Source organism: Cavia porcellus, unplaced genomic scaffold, assembly GCF_034190915.1.
Source record: "Cavia porcellus strain 051 isolate PalLab524CR breed Dunkin Hartley unplaced genomic scaffold, mCavPor4.1 scaffold_8, whole genome shotgun sequence".
Taxonomy (NCBI): domain Eukaryota; kingdom Metazoa; phylum Chordata; class Mammalia; order Rodentia; family Caviidae; genus Cavia; species Cavia porcellus.
In genome coordinates, this window is record NW_026947491.1 from 30,311,316 (window position 1) to 30,332,669 (window position 21,354).

At 34.7% G+C, this 21,354-nt stretch overlaps 1 protein-coding gene across 2 annotated transcripts in view; it reads right to left on the minus strand.

Moving 5' to 3' along the window:
- The window catches only part of Cpne8 (copine 8), a 219,847-nt gene that overhangs the window by 92,576 nt on the left and 105,917 nt on the right, over positions 1-21,354 (minus strand). For both annotated transcript variants that reach the window (XM_063254539.1, XM_063254540.1), the window contains 3 exons: positions 11,104-11,207; positions 7,439-7,543; positions 5,993-6,034 (listed from right to left, as the gene is read on the minus strand). In XM_063254539.1, the coding sequence (XP_063110609.1) occupies positions 5,993-6,034; positions 7,439-7,543; positions 11,104-11,207 (251 nt within the window). The remainder of the gene's footprint in view (positions 1-5,992; positions 6,035-7,438; positions 7,544-11,103; positions 11,208-21,354) is intronic.

Genomic DNA, 21,354 nt, shown 5'->3' on the forward strand with positions numbered 1-21,354 from the left:
ATTCACAGAGTGGGATTTTATGACTGCTGGTTCACTAGCTCAGCCTTTCCATCACATCACCATTTTCTAGTGGACAGCCATCCACTTGCTAGCCCAGTACAATCAGGCCCAACTCACAGCTGTAGAGATTGAATGCAGTACTCTCCACGGATGCTCTCTGAATTTTAAATTAAGTTACAAATTCAGCAGAAGCAACTTGAAGCAATTTACGCTCTTTTAAGATAAGAGTACCACCACTGATTGCTTTGTAACCCAGACAAGTCAAGCTCCAGTACTTCAGCTTTAACTGTTTCAATGAGTTTTAAATATCCTTCCTTCACACCCCTTAACAATATGTTGGGAATTACTGGAATGATTTTGGAGAAGAGGTTAAATACATTTAAGCTGATTATTTATCCTAAGTTTAAGCAAAACCTCTTGTTCTCTCGGATGACTGTCAATGTGTTTAAATAAAAAAAGATGACTGTTTAAAGACAATTGGTTAATTTTATTGTTATGATTTGTGTTTGGATGTCTCCACAAAGCCTCATGCAGTCCCAGGGTGGGGCAGAATTTTTGAAGGCAGCTGAAGGCAGCTGTTTGTGATCAGTTCCTTGTCTAGTGCTGGGACTGGAGGTTCGAGGAGTGCTGCATCCGCCCAGGGCAGGTAGCTGGCATACAACATAAGGGAGGAAAGGAGGTGTGCTTTTCACTTTTGTCCTTATGCTCCTGTTGTATGTGGTCGCTATGAATGGCTGCCCTGAGGCCACGCCATCCTGCCTTGCAGCCAGCTGAGTATGGACTGAAACTTCCATAAACTGTAAGCTAAATAAACCTTCCCTTCCTTCATTTTGGGTGTAAAGTATTTTGTCTCAGAACAAAAAAAAGTAACTGAGACACTTACTCAACACATTACCATATTTTGTACACTTCACAGACTCACACAATATCCCTTATAGAATTAACTTCAAGTTGATGAATCAAGTTGAAAATACTGTCCAAATGCTGCCAAGATTATGCTGCTATTTGGAGATCCCAAAGTGTGGACATCATTATGACCACAATTAAGTGAACAAACAACCCTAACAACCTGGTCAAGCATTCTCCACTCTGTCACTGGAAATACTCTTTCCAGATTAAAACAGCAGATTACTTAAATGTTTACTATAGCTAAATTTATACACAAAAGTACACAAGTATCTGACTAATTGCTGCTGATCATATAGGGGGCAGCTATAGCATATATATTAATGTCGATAAAATACTTCATCTTATATAGTTGTTTATAATACATATTATTATTAACTTCATTAGAAACCTACATGGTGCTGTCCACTATTAGAGTTGATAACCACACACTGGTTCAGGGCACTTGAAATATAAACAGTTGAAACTGAGAAGTACTCTAAGCAAAAAATACAAACAGATTTCAAAGAGCGCAAAAAGTTTAAAATTCCTCCATAACCATTTTTATATTGATTCTGTATTAAAATGATAGTGTTTTACATTAAATCTACCAATATACTAATTTCACTGGCTTATCCTTACATCCTAATGTTGCCACTAGAAAATTAAAATTATATATGTGAATTCCATTATAATTCTAATGAACAGTGCTGGCCTATATTGTCAATTTAAAAAATCAACTGAACAAATAATCTGTTTACGGAAAGCATTAAATTTCAACATTCTCTAACATCAAGTTCTGTTTGCTCTCATATACAATTTTGATTTTTACTCCTGGGAAGAAAGCTGCTACTGACTTCTAACTTGGTAACTGCTTAGGATCATAGCATAGGGTCATCTCCTGCTGATCTGTTCCTAAATCCTATCTGCAAAACCAGTTTTTCTGCAGTAAGAATTTTACTTAAGGTGCAGTCAACTTTCCTTACAGCTTCTAATAGATAATCTAAATTAAATGACAGCAAGCCATACATTCAGGAGATCTCCACTCTCATTAGTTGAGCTGCAACTATTCTTAACCAGTATTTTATTTGTTACTATAATCATATAATTTAATCTAATTACTAAGATGAGTGTGAATAGAAAAACTTGATTCTCTAAGACCATACTGAGTACTTTGGGAAGTTTAATAAAAGTTATTTACTAAAAGGTTTTTATCAATTTAAAAGTCAGAGACACAACTCTTAAGAAAAGGTAAAATCTGTACCCTTATACTGCTTTAAAACAATCTTAGAATCTGAAAGAAAAATGTTGTTATTGTATTAAAAATAAAGTGAAAATCAGTAGGTTCTTTGGCAACAGAATGCGCATTTCCACATACTCAACTGGAATATAATGTAAGTTTATCTTTTTACAAAAAATAATGTGAAAGTTCTGGGTGTACATATTGAGTAATAAGTGACAGGATTTAGGACAGACATTTAAAGATAACAGAGAAACAACATAAATAAGAAAAAGATATTGAGTTTTACATTTCCTTGTAAAGTATAACAAATGTCATATTCACTAATTTAAAAAAAATTTACATTGTAAAATTTAAGCAATTATGCTATACCACATGTAACCATAAGCTTGGTATCAATTTGCGTATCAATTTATATAGTGTCTGTTATTATAAAATTAATATGTGGATCTTATAAAACTTTTATGTATTATATTTCACTAGAAATAAATATGCCTTTCAAATTTCATGTTAATTGGAAAAATTATCAAGAATTTAATTATTTTAACTGCATTTCTATGTCATATTAATTTTGTTAATATTGAGAAAAGTTACTTTAATGTCCATTGATTACATAGAATTATACACTTTTATATTAAAACACTGATCTGCATTTTAGATTCAAGAATAAGTACTCTAATTTTAAAACATTATTAAACCACTTATAAAATTACAATCCTCTTCTCTAATTATTCTACTTATCATATACTATAATTAATTTCCAAGAGACATTGTACTCCCAATGACATTTTCTCTATTTTTCCAGGCTTTAACAGTTTAGATTTATTCTGATGATGCTGTTAATGATGGCATACTGATGCCAAAATGAAAAGATAAATCAACATATCACCCTCTAGAACCAATCTTCTCCTCAAGTAAGTGAAAATCAAATGACCAAATGAGTTTAGTCATGATATCTAGTTTCTTTGCTTTTGAATATGGTTCCTCCAATGTAGTTAATTTTTTGCTGAAAATTTTCCCATCATTTATAATATGTTAGCACCCCCCCCCATAGCTCTCATTAAGGAAATCTAAGTCTGTTCTCTGATACACTGTATTGGCCCATTCAATGTCAGTTAGGGGTCTTTCAAGAATCTGTAACACCTAGTTCTCTCTACCTATGTGTTTCAAATGACTTGCCACCTAAGAAAACACTGCCTACTTTTTCAGATAATAAAATGTGTCAGTACTGAAACATTTAAATTATGTTCTTCATAATTACCTATCAATTACAAATAACATAAGGGTCAACCAATGTGCATGTAGAATGCTATTATTTAAATGGCAGAATTTACAATTAAAGTGATGTACAAATAAATGTAGTTCATGTTATGACTATACTGTTGGAAGCAGATTGCCCAGGTTCTAGTTCTGGCTCTGCCATTTATTAGTGTGACCTTAGGTTAGTTACTTCTTTATGTCAGTTTCTTTATTTGTAGTGTTGAATTAATACAGTGCCTACCACTTATCATAAAGATTAAAATTAGAAATCATTAGTGCTTAGGGAATATCTGGCATACCAGAAACTTTCAATAAATCAGACTGTCCTACACAGAAACATTCAAAATCCCCAAATCATAAAAGGCAAAAAACAACATTCCAATTCTGATACTCAAAACTATTTAAAATTCTTGTGTTTAGAAGTAAACCAAAGGCAGTACAAGAGCTACAGAAACATACTATTCAAAGACAATTCTTCAAACCAGATTTTTTCAAACCAGACTTAATGTTTATGGATGCTCATGAATCTCAAGACTTCATTTCTAAGTTGTCAAACTAAAATCACTTCTCCAAAGGTGGTTTAAGAAACCACCATTTATGCCCATTGTCAACTGAAATGTAAAATATTTTATATGATATGGGACTTTAAATCCTTCTTTACTAAGAATGGAGTTGGGGCTGGGGATTTAGCTCAGTGGCTTAAGTGCCTGCCTGGCAAGCACAAGTCATGAGTATGATCCCCAGTACCACTGGGGGAAAAAAAAAAAAAAAGAATGGAGTTATTTCCTTCTATATTTATTCGGAGCAGAAAAATTATTTTTTAACTAATCAAGCTTAATGATACAATGAAGCATATGCTTCTTGTAGGAAAATAAAGGGTTTTCTGATAGTATTTCTCCTAAATTCATGCAAATTTCTGCCTGAGGAAACCTAAGTAGTTAATTAATCAAATGCATACCTGGCAGAAATGGAAAAGATGAGAGAGAACATGGATTATCTCTAAGAGTAAATAGTGTTTTCACTCTTTAGCACAATCATGTTTTAAATACAACTTGAAGACTAAAATCCTTGAGTCTTACACAGTTAACTGTTACAGGTAGCTGAAAAAAAAATACTAACTGGGTCATATTGTAGGAGACACACATGTATAGTAGCAAATGTCATGTATGTCATTGCAAGTGTCATTGGGCGTTTCCCTACCCATGCTGCAGAAGCAGCACAGGGGCTGCCTCCAGCACAGCCCTCACTTCCTGAACTTGTCCCTGATCTTAGAGGAGTGGTCGGGTACCCTGGCACTTTTCTCTCTCTGGGCTTGGTTGCTGGCTGTACACAATGCAGTTAGAAAGTCTCTGCTGATATCCGGGGCTTTCTCCTCCCACTTGCTCCATTAACTAGTAAATGGAAGGTTGGAGTTTAGGGTATTAGCCAAGTGGAAAATTAAAGGACCCTATGCTTTCCCATCTGTCATCTGTCTTTAATATCTTCACATTCACTTCCTTTAGGAACCATCTGGAGAGGCAGTGATCTATGTTAGGAAAAAACAAAGGCAGGCCCCTCCATAACAGACAGACCTTAATGGCATTAAAGCCCAAGAAGGACCATTTGGCACTAGACCAGGACAGCACTATCTCTTACAGGCTATTGAGTTTTATAGAGATAACAGCTATCTTAAATCAGGTTGCTTTATAACTTTTGACCACCAGGCTATTGGGCTGCTGTGCTGAGTGTGTTTATCTGCTAGGATGCACTGTTTTAATAAGGGGTCATGAAATCTGGTCTTTCAGTGGGGGTGGCAGTTGTGCCTCCCTCATTTTTGATTCTTAACAAAGATCCATAAATCTCGAGACTTGAATTGGTCTAGTTGTGACCTGGGTAAGATGGCAGTGTTGTAATTCCTTTAATGTAGAATACAATGTGATTTTGAGCATTTCTGGTTCCCCTGGCTCAATATCTTTAAAAGCTTCCCAATATTAATCTGATGTAAAACAGTAGAAACACTGAAAAATTGGTTAAAGAAGAAAAGTAAGGAATAGCATAGCATGTTCCCTCTCTTTCAGTCTTTGACATCTGCTGACACCATCATTGGTTTGGCAATTATTAGACATCACAATTTCAGACTTTTGTTGTTTTGTGAGATCATTTCTCCCAGTTCCTATCTCTGTCGTCTCTGTCTCTTTGTCTCTGTCTCTGTCTCTGTCTCTCTATCTTTGGTAGAGGAAGGACACATTTACAGTGCTCAGATTCATTCCCTTGAATGGTGTGGGACATAGAGGTTAAGGAAATCTTCAAAGACACTGTAAGATGTAGGAATGTAGAATTACTACTCTGTAACTAATAAATTTGCCATCTGAAAGTTAAATGCAATGAGAAAGATTCAGGTCCAGGTTGAAAAACCTTCATTGTGCTACTGTCAATGAGCAAATTATTACTGTAAATCTCCAAGTTGAAGAATACAAGGTTATTCTTAAAATTACAAACATCTGGAAAAACAGATGAAATACATAACCTGAAAACTGAAATTTAAAAAACAGGATCATTTACATGTACTTGCTTCTTAAATTATATTCAGTTTCAATAGCAAGAATAAAAGAAAAAAACGTGTCTTACCTCCCATCTCGATCCCAGTCATACACTTCTACTTTGATTGTTCTGTCCATGAGAAAAAAATTTGTTAAAGTTACTTAGTAACTGCCATACTATATGATTGAGAGTTTAAAACTAAATTATAGTTAGATTTTCTTAAATACTATGTGCTTGTAGGTTTGACAAAGTAATTTGAAATTCATTTAGCTAACTTTATTACTATATACAATTTACTTTAAAGTCATTTTCTAGATGCTATATTGGTTCTTTAAATGGAGTAAATAAAAGTATACGGGGCAGAAGTTTTCAATGGGGCTAGAAGACCACTGATACAATCATATTTTTCCCACTGAGAATGAGTCAGAATCACACGGGTGCTTATCAACATGGATTATTGGGCCTTTTTCCCTGAATTTCTGACTCAAAAGATCTATGGTAGGCTCTGAGAATCTGAATTTCTGTAAGACTACCAGGTGATGCTAATGCTTATAATTGACAACTGCACTATGATAGCCACTTTCATAGAAAAACAATGAGTCTGGCTAAATAAACATATAGACTTACTAAATGAATAAAATGACATTTCAAGTAAGATCATCATGACTTCAAAATAAGCTTAGTGATACACTAGTAATCACTAGTTCCTGGTAAGGTATTAATAAACTTTTTTATAATATGGTAAATAACAACATGTAAAGTAACAAATATATTGAGTCTTTTTTATTAATTTGCTTTATTCTTGGGATGAGGAGATTTTTATATCCTTACTTTACAGTAAACTTTCCTAAAAAATTGGTATTAAGAAATCTTCAGGACCACATCCCCCAGCTATATGTGTGAAACATCTGCTCAGCATCTATGAAACTTTTAGGAATCAGCGGCTATGAAAGTAGTTATGCCAAGTGACATTTTCCAGAATAAGTCAGGGTGGGCAATTCTACAGCCATAGCCTGCACCTCCTGTGTACTTACATATTCCACTATTTAAACGATATGCCATATGAAAGTACTCATCAATGAAAATTTCAGAACTAGCACAGTAAAAATGGAAATTAATATTTGATATGTTTTTGTGCTTTGCACATTTTTATCCCTGGATAATCAGTCAGTTTAAAATAATAAAATAGAATTTAATAAATAAAATTATATCTAAATTTTAACCATTTAAGTTATCACTCCTCCTCAAACCATCATGGGCATAAAAGAGTTACATGAGGGGCTGGGGATTTAGCTCAGTGGAGTAAGGACCTGCTTGGCAAGTGCAAGACCGGGAATTCAATCTCCAGTACCAGGCAGCGGTGTGTGTGTGTGTGTGGGGGGGGGGTTTAACATGAAATGTTTCAAGTAAATCATCCATGCTTCTATAAGTACACAAACACAGAAGTAAAGAAAATACAAAGACAACCTGGCTTAGATTATTAGATCTATTCTAAACATTTAAAATCCTCAGAAAATTTGCCATTTATTTTACCTATCATAGTCTCCATTACACAGTGCTCTGACTGAGATCTTGAATGCTTGCCATACAGGATTCAGAGTATTTTTGACAACTTCTGTTCTATGACAAATTGTAAAACTGTAAAAAAAAAAAAATTCAGTTATTTTCATGATTCAACAACCTATTGTTTTAATCATCATTCCTTTTTTGTGTGTAGAATAAAAGTCACAATCCTTCTGTCACTGCTATCCTATTTTTTTAAAGGTACATGGTAAGAATTGTCGCGGCAGACTGTTACACTGAAAAATAAATTATCTAGAATATTAAGACCGACAGTTACTCTGAGAAGAGAACTTGTGTTGGAGAGTTGGGGGCAAAAACTTAACTAAAGAAATGACAGACTAAAGCAAAAAATGTCGATGGAAGAAAGAACAGACAGTAGTGTAAGGACAATTTTTGATGAGTTCAGAGGTAAAGAATAAAGAGAAATTTACTTGAAGGCAGCTCTTATGATTTGGATTTTAAATGCCTCCACAAGATATCATGCGGCTCAGTCAGCAGACCTATGAGAAGTGTCCGAAACCTTAAGAATTGGAGCCTCAGAAGGAAGATCACTGCAACATGCCTTTGAAGAGGACACTAAAACTCCACCCTTCTCTTTGCTTCCCACAACATGAAGAGGGCAGCTTGACTCTAACATGACCCCCTGACATAATGCCCTGCCTCATCTCAGGCCCAAATACAATACAGCCAACTTACCATGGACAGAAACCCCTGAAACTGTGAGCCACAATGAACCCTTCCTCCTTTTCAACTGATTTGTTCGTGCATTTTGTCACAGTTCTAGAATTCTGACCACCAAAAAGCTGAGGCAAAATGACTAGTCAAGGGAAGGACTTTTGTTGTTGATATTACTTTTATTTTTTAAGATGTAAGAAACAATAGAAATGTCACTTGCTATAGATCCAGTAAAGAAGAAAATACACTGATGAATGGCATAGTGGACAGAAAGACTGCAGCAATGTATTTAAATATATGACTATAGATTTAATAGAAGGAGAAAGAGATCAACCCATCATCTTTGAAAGCAAGATTCTCAATGGTCTACTTTTTGGCCACCTCTCATTTAGTAAATCAGAATTTTTCTTTTATTCCTACTGTCACCAGGCATAAAAATTAAATAACTCGACACTTGAAATTTCTCCTCATAAGAAAATGAATTATCTTTATAGTAAGATATTTGTGAGGCTAGCATTCATTTTTCTCCTATAAATCATTCTTATTTATAATGTATTAGATGTCAAATCAATAGTAAACTATCACGGGCAAAAGTACTAGTCCTAGTGTACTAGTGGAAATTTTAACAAAATGTCAATACAAATTTTCTAATATTTGAGAAGATTGCAATATAAACATAAATTTATGCTTGTGTCTACTGCACACAGAATTGTAATAAAAAAACTCTTACTATATAACCTGTAGTATGATACTTTAATAAACCTATTTAACAAAAACAGCTATTCCAAAGAAAAATATTAAGTAATTATGAATACAGGTCAAGTTAACAGATGTAAAATAAGAAAATAAGAATTTATAACCATACATTATAAAGCTTTTTAATTAATGCTTTTGGTAGAAAATAAGTTTTACTTTTCTTATAAAATGACCCTGAATACATTGGGTAATAGGCAGTTTTAAAAATATTCAAAGTAACGCAAAAATCTCTAGGCTTAAGTAAAAACTGAGGTATACATATTCATTTAGCTATCATAAAAATTATCTTAATGCTTTAACACACATGTTACATAGTGAGCTCAAGACCAGACTGTATAACCTATCGAGGCCAGCATGGACAACATAGTGAGAAAAAGTGAAAAAGAAAACAAAAACAAAACATATATATGTATGAAATTCACAAAACCCAAATATGGAGTTCAACTGAGAGGAGACATTATGGCTCCAGAAATTTTAAAACATTCTTTAGTTTTGCTCTAACTCTGAATGACTGGCAAATACAACTACACAGCACCACAGCAAAAATATCCAACACTTACCTAGTAGCTGCATCAATAGAAATCCCACAGTAAGTAATAAATCATTTAAAACTGCCTAAAGTTTTCCTTTTAAATAGCAAACTTTCTATGTGTGTGTAGCATCTGAAAAATTTTATACAGTTACATACATATAAAAGTTTGCTATTTAAAAGGAAAACTTATAGTAGGGCTGGGATTTAGCTCGGCACCATGGGTGCTGCCTGGCGAGCACAAGGTCTCGAGGTACAAAAAAAAAAAACTTATACTATATAATATCAACAGTGTGTAATTTTGCTTATAAGTGTAGTAATAGTGATGGATCTTTTTCATTCTTGCTTTAATGGCCAAACAGAGAAATAACATTTTTCTCTTCACCTAATATTTCATTACACATACTTTTTGCAAACAAAGAAATACTCTACTATAAAACAATAAAAACCGCTAATATTTTAGTTCTCCTTACATGTTCACAAAACTTCTAAATGTTTTCTGTGTAGTAACTTATTTCCTTTGACCATCCTGTGAAGTAGCTTTGATGATCGCTTCATTTTATAGTTGAGAAAACTTAGCCTCAACACATGTCTAAAAAACTGTCCATGGTTCCACAACCGTGAAATATCACGGTCACAATTTAAAACCTGGAAACAGAACCTGCACATTATTTTTGATCACTGAACTTTGTCATGAGTACCAACAGTACAATAAAACTCCCAGACAACAACTATCAAATACATTTAATGGTAGATTCATATATAGCAAATTACTCTTCATAAATATGTACTCAAACTGTATAGAAATCAATCTATTCTTAATAGCAAAAATATTCAAGTGTACTATAATATAAGGAACCATTTCATAAAAGTTAAGACTCAGACATCACTGGAAAAAAACATCACAGCCATAAAAAGCAGATCATATACTCCAGCCCCTTCTTCAAGAAAATGGTTTAACTGTATAATGTTCAATTGTATAACAAAACATATTTGTTTCAACATTTTAGGTTTCCACAAAATGACGCTCTTTCCTATTGTTAAGGTGCTGTGGTTTATATCTAGATTTGTTCAAAAACCCTCATGAGCTCCTAGGAGGAGTTTTGAGGAGGAGATTGGCTCATGGTGGGGTGTGTTACTCATCCACTGATGAGTGATGGTAGCTAAACATGATTTGGGAGGTGAAGCCTGGCTGGAGAAGATGTCTCAGGGTGGTGTGGCCTGGAAGGGTGTATCTCCCTCTCTCCTTGCCATGCATTCTTTCTCCTCTGCGATGCCCCTGCCATATCACCTTGCATTGGAACACTGGAGCTAGCAGACTGTGGACTGAATCTCTGCAAACTGACCTAAAACAAACCTTCCTCCTTTAAGTTGAAGGTCTGGGGTACTGTGTCCCAGCAATGAGAAAGTAACTGAAATAAAAGACAATTTAATAATTGTATAAAAAGTAAAACAAAGTGTTTCTATGAAACTAAAAATCATTTAAGTAGCATGACATAAACAGTGCACATAAAATGCTTACGAGGTACACACTATGACCGGGATATAAAAATCAACAATTTTTTAAAACACCAACATATTTTCCTCCATTTATCATTTTAATGAACTTCTCTGACAAAGATAATTCAAATACCACCCTTACCACAGAGTTAAAATAAATAAAAGATAAATCTACCTGCCATCTTCATTGCTTCGATAAAATACAAGAAAAGGATCTGATTTTCCAAAGAAATCCTTCTTGTCCAATTTGTTTGCACAAAATTGCATCAAAACAGCATCCTATAAAAAATTAATAAAATATCTCAAAGGCTGAGCTATAAATAACTCAAAACTGCAGTTATCAAGCAAGACTTGACAAGAAAACAAATTTTTCACTTTAGTGCAAATAGGTAAGTGTAGGAGAATTGCAAATAACATAAAATTGCTTTTTGAAGTATTATGCAACCTTAAAACTTTCTCTAGAAAATTTCGTTCAATTTACAAAGCTACTGCTTTTCAAAAACCTTTAGTATTCCACCCTGAAAAGCAGTATTAAGATACACGATGACTCACAGATGACTCTGGATACTCAATGCTATAATATGGATCTTCATTCACATCTTCAGTTATTCAGATACACATTTCTACAACAGAAATGTTTTTAAAAAATTCTTCTTCAGTAAAAAAAAAAATATTTAGTAGGCATCTAACTACCAAGTGTTAGATATTGAGATGCTAATGCATCTCAGATATATTAATAATAACTTCATCCCCAAAAAACAGACTCTGAAAAAATAGTTTATCAGCTTATATGTTTATATATTGGTGAGGGGAGGAGCTCCCTTTTTATTCAAAAACTATTATCACAATGTCTGAATTATTATATTTAAAATAATTTCTATGATGTTTCAAGAAAAATAAAGCATTTACACTTTCTTCAACAAAATAATTACACAGCTGTATGTTGATTATTATGCCACACCAATCTCAGTTAGCAATTCACATATCCAAGAATTCACAAACTATATGATTTCAGGGTATCATCAGTCAGAAAAGTTAAATATTTAATTTAATTGCAAGAGACAGGCATCTTTAGGCAAAAAATATATAGCTATTTAGTTTAAAATCAATACTTCCAGAGGATTTTGTGTTTTATAACTGAAAGAAGATGCAAAAATTTGGGGAAAGTGGTGCTGCGGCCAAGTGCTGCAGACTAATTTCAAGAGGTCAGTTTGGATACTATTTGGTGTAAATACTAACATGTAAAAATGTACTGTCCTCTTCACTACCTATTTATTTTTGTGGAACCCAGCAATATCATTAAACATTGCCCCAAAATTCTCATTACTTTCTCTCAGTGGTTCAAAAAGACTTGTAAAAGATGATGTTATTTCTACTCATTCATTCATTCACTCACTCACTGTGTAAACATTTGCAAGAAATATTGAAGTTGGAATATTGCAGCAATGTGGTAAGGCAATTTCTACCCTTAGAAAAGCCACAGTTCTAGTGTTTCTATGGCTTCTAGATTTGAGAAGTACTGGTATAGAGTTTATAATGTTATTTTCTTCTATCATTTAGAACATAACTATGATAGCTACTATCAGAGTTATAATAAAGCAAGTACACCACAGCCTGGCAGAGTTACAATATATATTTTGAGAACACTGAAAGAACACAGACAGGAGCAATATGGACATCACTCCTACCTGGAAAGTCTCAATTAGGACAACTTTTCAAATTTATAGGCAAAGATTTTTTAAAAAATCTACTACCTCTAAGGAAGCAAAGAGAGAATCACCCCCAATGATCAGCTATAAAATCAAGGGCAGAATTGAAAAGGAAAGATTGTTTCTATTTTGTGGTTTTGCTTGTTTTCAATATTCTAAACTCCATATATATGAAAATTTAGTGGTTTTCTACAAATTTGGGGAAATTACTCTGACACTGTTGATGCAGAAGTAGCATTCCTTTGCATACTTTCAAAGCACCTGACCCAAAACATTATTCCGAGAAACATTTGGATATATTTAAAATACATAAAGCATAACATTATGTATCTCACATTGAAAAATCATCAGAGAGATTTCTTATTAGTAACACATAACATTTCTTGTAATCGTTAGGAAACAATACTAAGATTTCAAACTCAAATTTTATATCTTACAAAATGATTAACTGATTAAAAATAAAAATCCCTTTCAATTCAGTTAAACACATACAATACTGTTGGGGAAAATATGTCTCAGGGTTAGTCACTGTACTGATTTGGATAGAGAATGACACCCACATTCCTCACGCCCATGTAACATGGCTTTCAAAATATAATTAGAGGGGCTGGGGATTTAGCTCAGCAGTATAAGCGCCTGCCTTGCAAGCAGGCAGTCCTGAGTTTGATCCCTGGTACCAATAAAAACGAAAAAGACAAAATGTAATTAGATCATGGTGGCACTCAATGAGAAGGCCATTAAGAAGACAATATCACTTAGCATAGCTTTAAGAAAAATGAAGCACTTAGGAATGAACATAACTAAAGAAGTAAAAAAACCGCTCCTGCTCCTGCTCCTGCTCCTGAATACATAGAACGAGTATTGTCAAAAAGACTATCTCCTTAAAGTGTTATACAGATTCAATGCAGTCCAGATCAATACCAACAGCATACATCACAGAACCAGAAAAAACAATCCTAAAACTCATATGGATCCAGAAGAGATCCAGAAAAGCAAAAACAATCTTGGCCAAAAAGGGCAAAACAGAAGGCCTCACAAGACCCAACTTTAAGCTATACTACAGAGCACCAGTGAGAAAAACGCTATGGAACTGGAACAAAAAGACGTGGATCAATGGAACAGCACAGAGGATGCAGAAACAACCCCAAACACACTCAGCTGCTTCATCTCTAACAAATGGAGCAGGAGATATGGTGGAGAAAAAAACAGCCTATTCAACAAATGGTGCTGGGAAGACTGGGTATCTGCCTACAGAAGATTGAAACTGGACCCTTATCACTCACCATGGACTAAACTATAATTAAAATGGATCAAAAATGTAAACATTAAAACAGAAACACTGAGCTTCCTGGAAGAAAAAAATAGGTAGAACCCTTGAATTCACAGGTATAGGAAAGGATTTCCTAAATAAAACTGAAACAAGCCATAAACAACAAGAATCAACAAAAGGAATTACATCAAATTTAAGAGCTACTGCACAGTAAAGGAACCAATTAGTAGAGTGAAGAGAGAACCTTCTAAATGGGAAAAAAAAAATTGTCTGCTATTCCTCAGACAGTGGACTAACATCCACATAAAGAACTCAAAAAGACTAGGCCACTTAAAATAAAAGACCCACTCAAGACATGGGAGGTGAAATGAATGGACTTTTCTCAAATCAAGAGGTACAAATGGCCAAGAAATACATTTTAAAATGCCAACAGCTCTGGTAATTAGAAAAATACAAATAAAAAGAATGCTAAGATTCTATTTTATATCAGAAAGAATGACAATCATCAAGAAATTAAAACATAACAAATTCTGGCATGGCTGTGGTGATAAAGGGACCCACCACCTATGTTGTTGGTGGAGATGTAAATTAGTACAATCACTATGGAAAGCAAGACGAAAATTTCACAATATTAGAAATTCCATATGACCTAGCAATACCCTTCTATGTAGATTCCCCAAAGAGCTAAAGAATCATACTTCAGTGATAGATGCATACCAGTGTTTACGGCAGTACAACTAATAATGGCTAAATGTTAAAGCAATCTGTTTACATACCAACAGATGAATGGATAAACAGTATGTGCTATCTATTTATAATGAAATACCACTCAGCCATAAAGAAAGACAAATTTGAGACATTTGTAGGAAAATAGATACACCTAGGAAATAAAATGTTGAGTGACATACATCAGTCACACAAGCTTGAATTCCATGTAGTATCTCTCATTTGAATAAGGCAAAGTACAAAGAGCTCAATAAAAGATGGATAGAAGGTGACAAGGAGATGGATCTCCTGCAAATAGAAAAGAATATGGAAGCCTGAGGATGAGAAGAGAGTGAGAGGAGATGGGGAAATTAGTAGACTAAAGAAATGCCACATGCAGGAGCAAACAAACACAAATATTTTATGTTATAAACATAAGATTAATAACAGAAAGGGGATTTAAAGAAGGAAAGGGAAAGAGGATTTAAAAAAGAATCATGGTTTATCATGTACACAGATCCTCACCCCAAGATGACAGTAAACTGCCTGTGCGGCAAACATGCACTAAAAAAAAAAAAGCATTCAAGGGGGAAAAAAGAGCCTTCTGTTGGAAGGTGGGGCCACTGGGAAGAGATGTGTCATGAGGGGCATGACCTAGAAGAGTATTCCTCACTGCCTGGTTTGTCCCATCTCTCTGCATTTCCTGCGCACCACGATATGAGCAGCTTTCCTCAGTCCAGTTGCTTCCACCCGACTCCTCAGCTTTGGAATCAGCCAACAATGAACTATAACCATGAGCAAAAAGAAAACTCTTCTTTAAGTTGTACGTGTCAGGTATTATATCTCAGTGACCAGAGAGTGATGGACAGATTTTGGTAACAGATAGGTGGGGTGGTTGCTGTGAATATACTTGACTACGTGGTTCAGACCTGTGGTTTTAGAAGTTGTTCGCAGAGTTTGGAAAGGTTTGGAGATGTGGCTAGAAAAGCCCTTGAAAGCGTAAGACAAGAGCTCGTAATATAAACAGTAAAGGCCAGGTTCAAGAGGTTTTGGCTGGGAACAAAGACTCTGTTGGCAGTTGAACCTGAGTCCATGTGAATTATGCTATGCAAGAAAACCTGTCTCTATTTTGTTTATGTCTTAAGACTACTCTGCAGGAGACTGAAATAAAGGATGGCAGACTGACTAAACGAGGTGAGAAAATTTCAAGCCAGTCTACATTCAGGCTTTTGCAAGGATCCTGCCTGCAGCTTTTAGCAAGGCTTACAGTGAGAAGCAGGAGCAAAAAGTCAAGTTGCAATAGAGCAGACAATGGCCCCCCACCAGTATACTTCGGTTTCCCAAGTGACAGTTCCTGTTGCAGTTCCAATTGCTTCTATCTCTTAGAAACGGCTGGCCACTGTGATGCATAGCTGGTCACTATGATGCATGGACGCACATCGTAAGAACCAATAACAGACAGCCAAATATTGTACCTCTGTACCCCTACCCCCTTATGACCCTATAAAAACCTCGCTCTCTGGGCCTTTGAAGCCTGACATTTTGAGGAACAACTAGATTCCTTGTCAGTGGCCCTCTGATGTTAAATAAATCTGCCACAAATCTTGGATATAGTTTCAGTGTTTCTGTTGCAATTTCAAAATGATATAAAAAATTTTTTTATTGGCCAAAAAGGAAGCACTTGAAATATTTAAGTGGAGTTTGGTTGCTGAAAACACTAGCATTAAAAAGAAGCCACGTATTTTGTATCAGGAAAACAGGAAAGATGCTTTAGTGATATTTCAGAAATCCACAAGACTCTATCCATCCCAGACTCAAAATGAAAAAGGGAAGGATTTATGCAAGCAGAGCTATGGGATTTAGTGTTTGCCATGTTGAGTTTAGGGCTCTTTTTGGTCCCATTCCTTTCCATTCCTTTATTTCTCCTTTTTGAAATTGGAGTGTTTACCCCTTGCCATTGTAAGTTAGAAGTATTTAAATTTGTTTTGATTTTTATAGGAGTGTGCAACCAGGAGTTTGATTTGAGTCTGAGAGGAAACTTTGGATTTGGGCTTTTGAGCAATACTGAAATTGTTAAGACTTGGCAACTTTTAAAAAAAGACTCAATGAGATGCACATGAACATTTAGGGGCCCAGGAGTTGAATGTTACAGCGTGGATGAGGAATGATCCTCCTCCCAAACTCTGATGTTCTCAAGAGACAGAGGTATTGGAGGGTGTTTGCATCATGGGTACGATGTAACTGACATGGTTTTATGAGGTGGGGTCTGGTCGGAAGGGGCATGTCACTGGGGGCCAGGACTTGGAAGGATGTATCTTCCCTACTCAGTTCATCTGTACTCTCTCTTTGCTTCGTGACCACCATGACATGAGTAGCTTCCTTGTACCTGACCCTTCCATTATGCCATTTTTATGTGGGGGCCAGGTGACCAAGGGCCATAACCTTTGAGCCAAGGTGAACTGCTTTTCCTTTAACTTGTCAGTGTTGGGTACTGCATCCTCATGACAAAAAGTAATTTAAGAATAACGTAGTATTGTGGAAAAAAGCATTAATAAACTCTTATAGTGCATCAAAATTGCAGCAAAGTTCTGACTTAAAAAAAAAGTATTTTATATGCCATCCCCTCTGGTAGATTTTTATGCTGTCTCTCTTTTTTTTTTTTTTTTTTTTTTTGTCTTTTTTCATTTTTATCAGTACCGGGGATTGAACTCACAACCGCCTGCTTGCAAGGCAGGTGCTTATGCTGCTGAGCTAAACCCCCAGCCCCTATGCTGTCTCTTTAATGTTTCACAGAATCCCCTATTACCAGCCCCTGGCCAACACACCTATACATCTTTCCACCTTAGTGCTTGATATAAACTGTGCATATCAAACTCTGGTGAGATTATTACTCTTTGGCTGACAAACCTTTGCTCCTTCTTTGGTCTGAGATTCAAAGACACATTGTCAAAGAGGCCTGCAGTTATTACTCCCTAATATTTATTAGATGTCCACTGTATTCTGTCATAATATATTTGAACATCTTAGTATACACATTTTTTGTTTTATCTGCATGGTGAGTTTAGTAATACCTGTCTTTTCCCTAAACTCTGAATTCATTAAAAACAAGGGTCAGAGGTGCTTGTTGGGGTTGGGGTTGTTTTGTGTGTATGTGTATGTGTTTTTGTTACTTTTTTCTCAACAATGTGTTCCAAGCATCAATTCCAGGAAAATTATATTTTAATAATGAATCAAGAAATCTATCATGATAGCAAAGTTTTTCTTTGTAGGTTTTTTCATTGTACTTTCAAAATACATTTCCAATATGACTTAAAAATTGTATTTGCTTTTACTCTATTTGATTAGTAAAAATATGTAATACTAAGAAAATTAAGGGGATCACACAATTTACAATTTTTACATTGCTCAAATGCTGCCCTTTACACCTGCAGGGTATCCAATTGGGGTAATAAGAATATTAGAATTTTTGGAAAAAAAACCGTAAGGCAAATGCTCCTTTTTATTGACTTTGGCTATCACTGTTTAGATACGAAACCAAAATCACAGACTACAAAAGCAAACCTAGACCAGTTGGGTTATTTCACACTTGCTAGCTTCTGTAGCACAAATGAAGCAGTCAACAAAATGCAAAAGCAAACAATAGAGCAATCTATTTGCAAACTAAATAGCTAACAAAAGGTTAATCTCCAAAATATATAAGGAATTCAGACAACTCAAAATACTCAATTTAAAAACTAGTAAAGGGATGAAATTCTCCAAAAAAAAAAAAAAAAAAAGACACAAAGGGCAACAAAGTATCATATGAAAAATGCTCAATATCACTAGTCACCTGAGAAATGTAAATCAAAAACACAACGAGGTAATGCCCACATTTGTTAGAATAGTTCTCAAAACACACAGAGAAACAATGGAAAGTACTAGTCAGGATGTAGAAAAAAGGGAAACCCTTGAACATTGTTGGTGGGAATGAAAATTAATGTAGCTACAACAGAAAACAATATGGAGGTTTCTCAAAAAAATTAACAGTAGCTGGGCATGGTAGCATATGACTGTATCCCAAGCACTTGTAAGGCTGAGAAAGGAGGACGGCTGTGAGTTCCCATGTTCATTACAGTGTTATCTAAACTGGTCTATCAACAGATGAAGGGACATTACCCAGCCATTAAAAAGAAAAGGCTGCCATTTGTAAATATGAATGAATCTTGAAATTGTCATAAACATGAAATAAGCTAGAACATGGGAAACATTATGTAAGTGAAATAAACAAGACAGAAGGGTAAATACTACATGAAATCACTTAAATAAGGAAGTTAAAACAGTCAAACTCATGGAAGCAAAGAAGACAATATTTGCCAAAAGTTTGGCAAGATGAATAAATCCTAGTCATCCGTACAACCAGGTAATTATAGATAACAAAACTCTACTGCATACTCTAAAATTTGCTAAGAGAGTAGATCTTACGTTAAGTTTTATGTTTTATTTTGGTTTTTTGTTTGTTTGTTTGTTTGTTTGTTCGTTTTTTGATACTAGGGCTTGAACTCATGACCTTGCACTTGCCAGACAGGCCCTTATGCCACTGAGCTAAACCCTCAGCCCAAGTTAAGTTTTATCAGAATAAAAATGATGCACTAAGTAAGTGAGAGAAATTTCTGTAGGCAGTAAGCATATTTATGGCATAGATTGCAGTAATGATTTCATAGGTACTTATCTCCAGACTCAACAAATTTTATGCATTAAGGAAGAGGGCTTTCTGAATATCAGTCACTTCTCAATAAACTGGTTTTTGAAACAGGCTATGAGAATTTTTAAAAATTGAAGCCATAGTACCTAACCTCAGCCAAATAATGAAAGGTGGAAGACTGAAATTAAAGTGTTCTAATTCCAAAGCCTACACTCACTGCCCAACAACAACAACTCGCTTTAAAAAAAAAAGAAGAAGAAGAAGAAAGAAAGAAATGTTGACTTGTATGGTGCTGAGTACAAAAATAAAATAATGTCACTCAAAATTTGAATGCCCAAAATATACATTAAAAGGTACAGATATTGCTTGGAAAATATTTGTGCAATCTAGTATACTATCTTAGTAATTAAACTATTTCAAGATTTATAAGTATTATGATGCTGAATATCAAGAAAACTGAAGAAGGAACTAAAATATAAGAAAAGACAATGTTAGACCAATATTTAAGCAATACTCTATAGTTCTGCAATATGAGAAATACATTTTTATTAATTAAAGGACAATCCAGATTTCTTAAAGCTTTACTAGTAGGAAAAAGGACAGAAGTACCTAGGTCATAAATAATAGATTCTACTTCATTTGTATGGTTCATCTTCATAGAAAAATTTCCATGTCTTGAAAACAAACCATAGAATTCAAAGTCAATGATACTCAAGATGGAGCCCAATTACCCCCCATACTCAATCTATGCCTTGTGTATTTTGGTCCTATTTTTAAATAGAACTATATATTCATGTATTTACACACACAGAATCAATTCAATAAACTTAACATGTTCACAAAAATACATATTAATACCAGCACAAAAAAATGTATCTAACTGAACATGAACTTTCTCTTTCTTCTCTCATGATATTAAGCACAGATTGCCATATATAAGCTCAGGTGCAAGAGGTATAAAAGATTAACAGAAACCCACATGCCATTTTAGCTAAAAATTAAACAAAGAATAATAGGTAAGTTAAAAACTACATTTAAACATTGTTTAATGAAGTATTTTTAACATATGTAGAATATATCCACATACGGTGCATTGTCGGATTTACTGTTACAGCAGTTGATCAGACCTGGAAAGAGTTTTAGATACTCTAGGTGCTGATTCACAGATTGTGTGTGGGTGACTATTTACTCCTTCAAAAGCAAAACTTTGAATAATCAATCAAATTGATAGGACAAAGTACAAACTTAGAGCAAGACCAAAACTCCACTTCAGTCTGATGACTTTAACACTTTTATGCCCACTGTGGGTAGGTACTGGGTATTTAACAGATGAGAAATGACCTATGTAGCCAGCACCAGCCCAGGAAGACAAAGCTAAGGTAGGACGATGAATAGGGAGGCCTCTAGTTACATTTATTTAACTAATTAAACTTTAAACTTCTCAATTGTCTCCACCAACCTGTTTCTGTGGTTTCCTATGATTATTTCACTTTCCCCTCCCTCTCCTCTTGGTACCCTCAAAATAAATAATCAATTGAAATACTCAGGTTCTAGCATTTGTTAGTAAACAATATATAGTTTTCTGATACAAATTTTCAGAAATGTATTATGTAAATAAATCTGCTGTCATTATCAAAAATTTAAGCAAAGTCCTCCTGAGAAAATAAACTATATAAAAACTGCAGTCAATGTCAAAGTATTAAGATGTTTGTATTCTAAGTTGCTGTTCCTAAACTCATTAAGCAGAAAGTGCAAATAAAAAGCTCTAGGGGGATAACCTAGGGCAAACTATTTTTTCTTTAGAAATCACAATTCTCAGACATCTGCGGGGGCCAATGAAATGGACAGTATTGGCTTCAGATCTGACGACCATCATCGTCTCCAGTATGGACAATAAAATCAGTGAGTATGAGTCAACAGGTGGGGTCAGCAAGTGAGAACAAAAATCAGCAGTACGGAAAATGATACCATGGACCCCACTCTGTCATCTTAGATTCTTTTTAAAATGTGCATTTCCCAAGCACAGAATGGACTCGATATAAATTCTGAAATAATTCAATT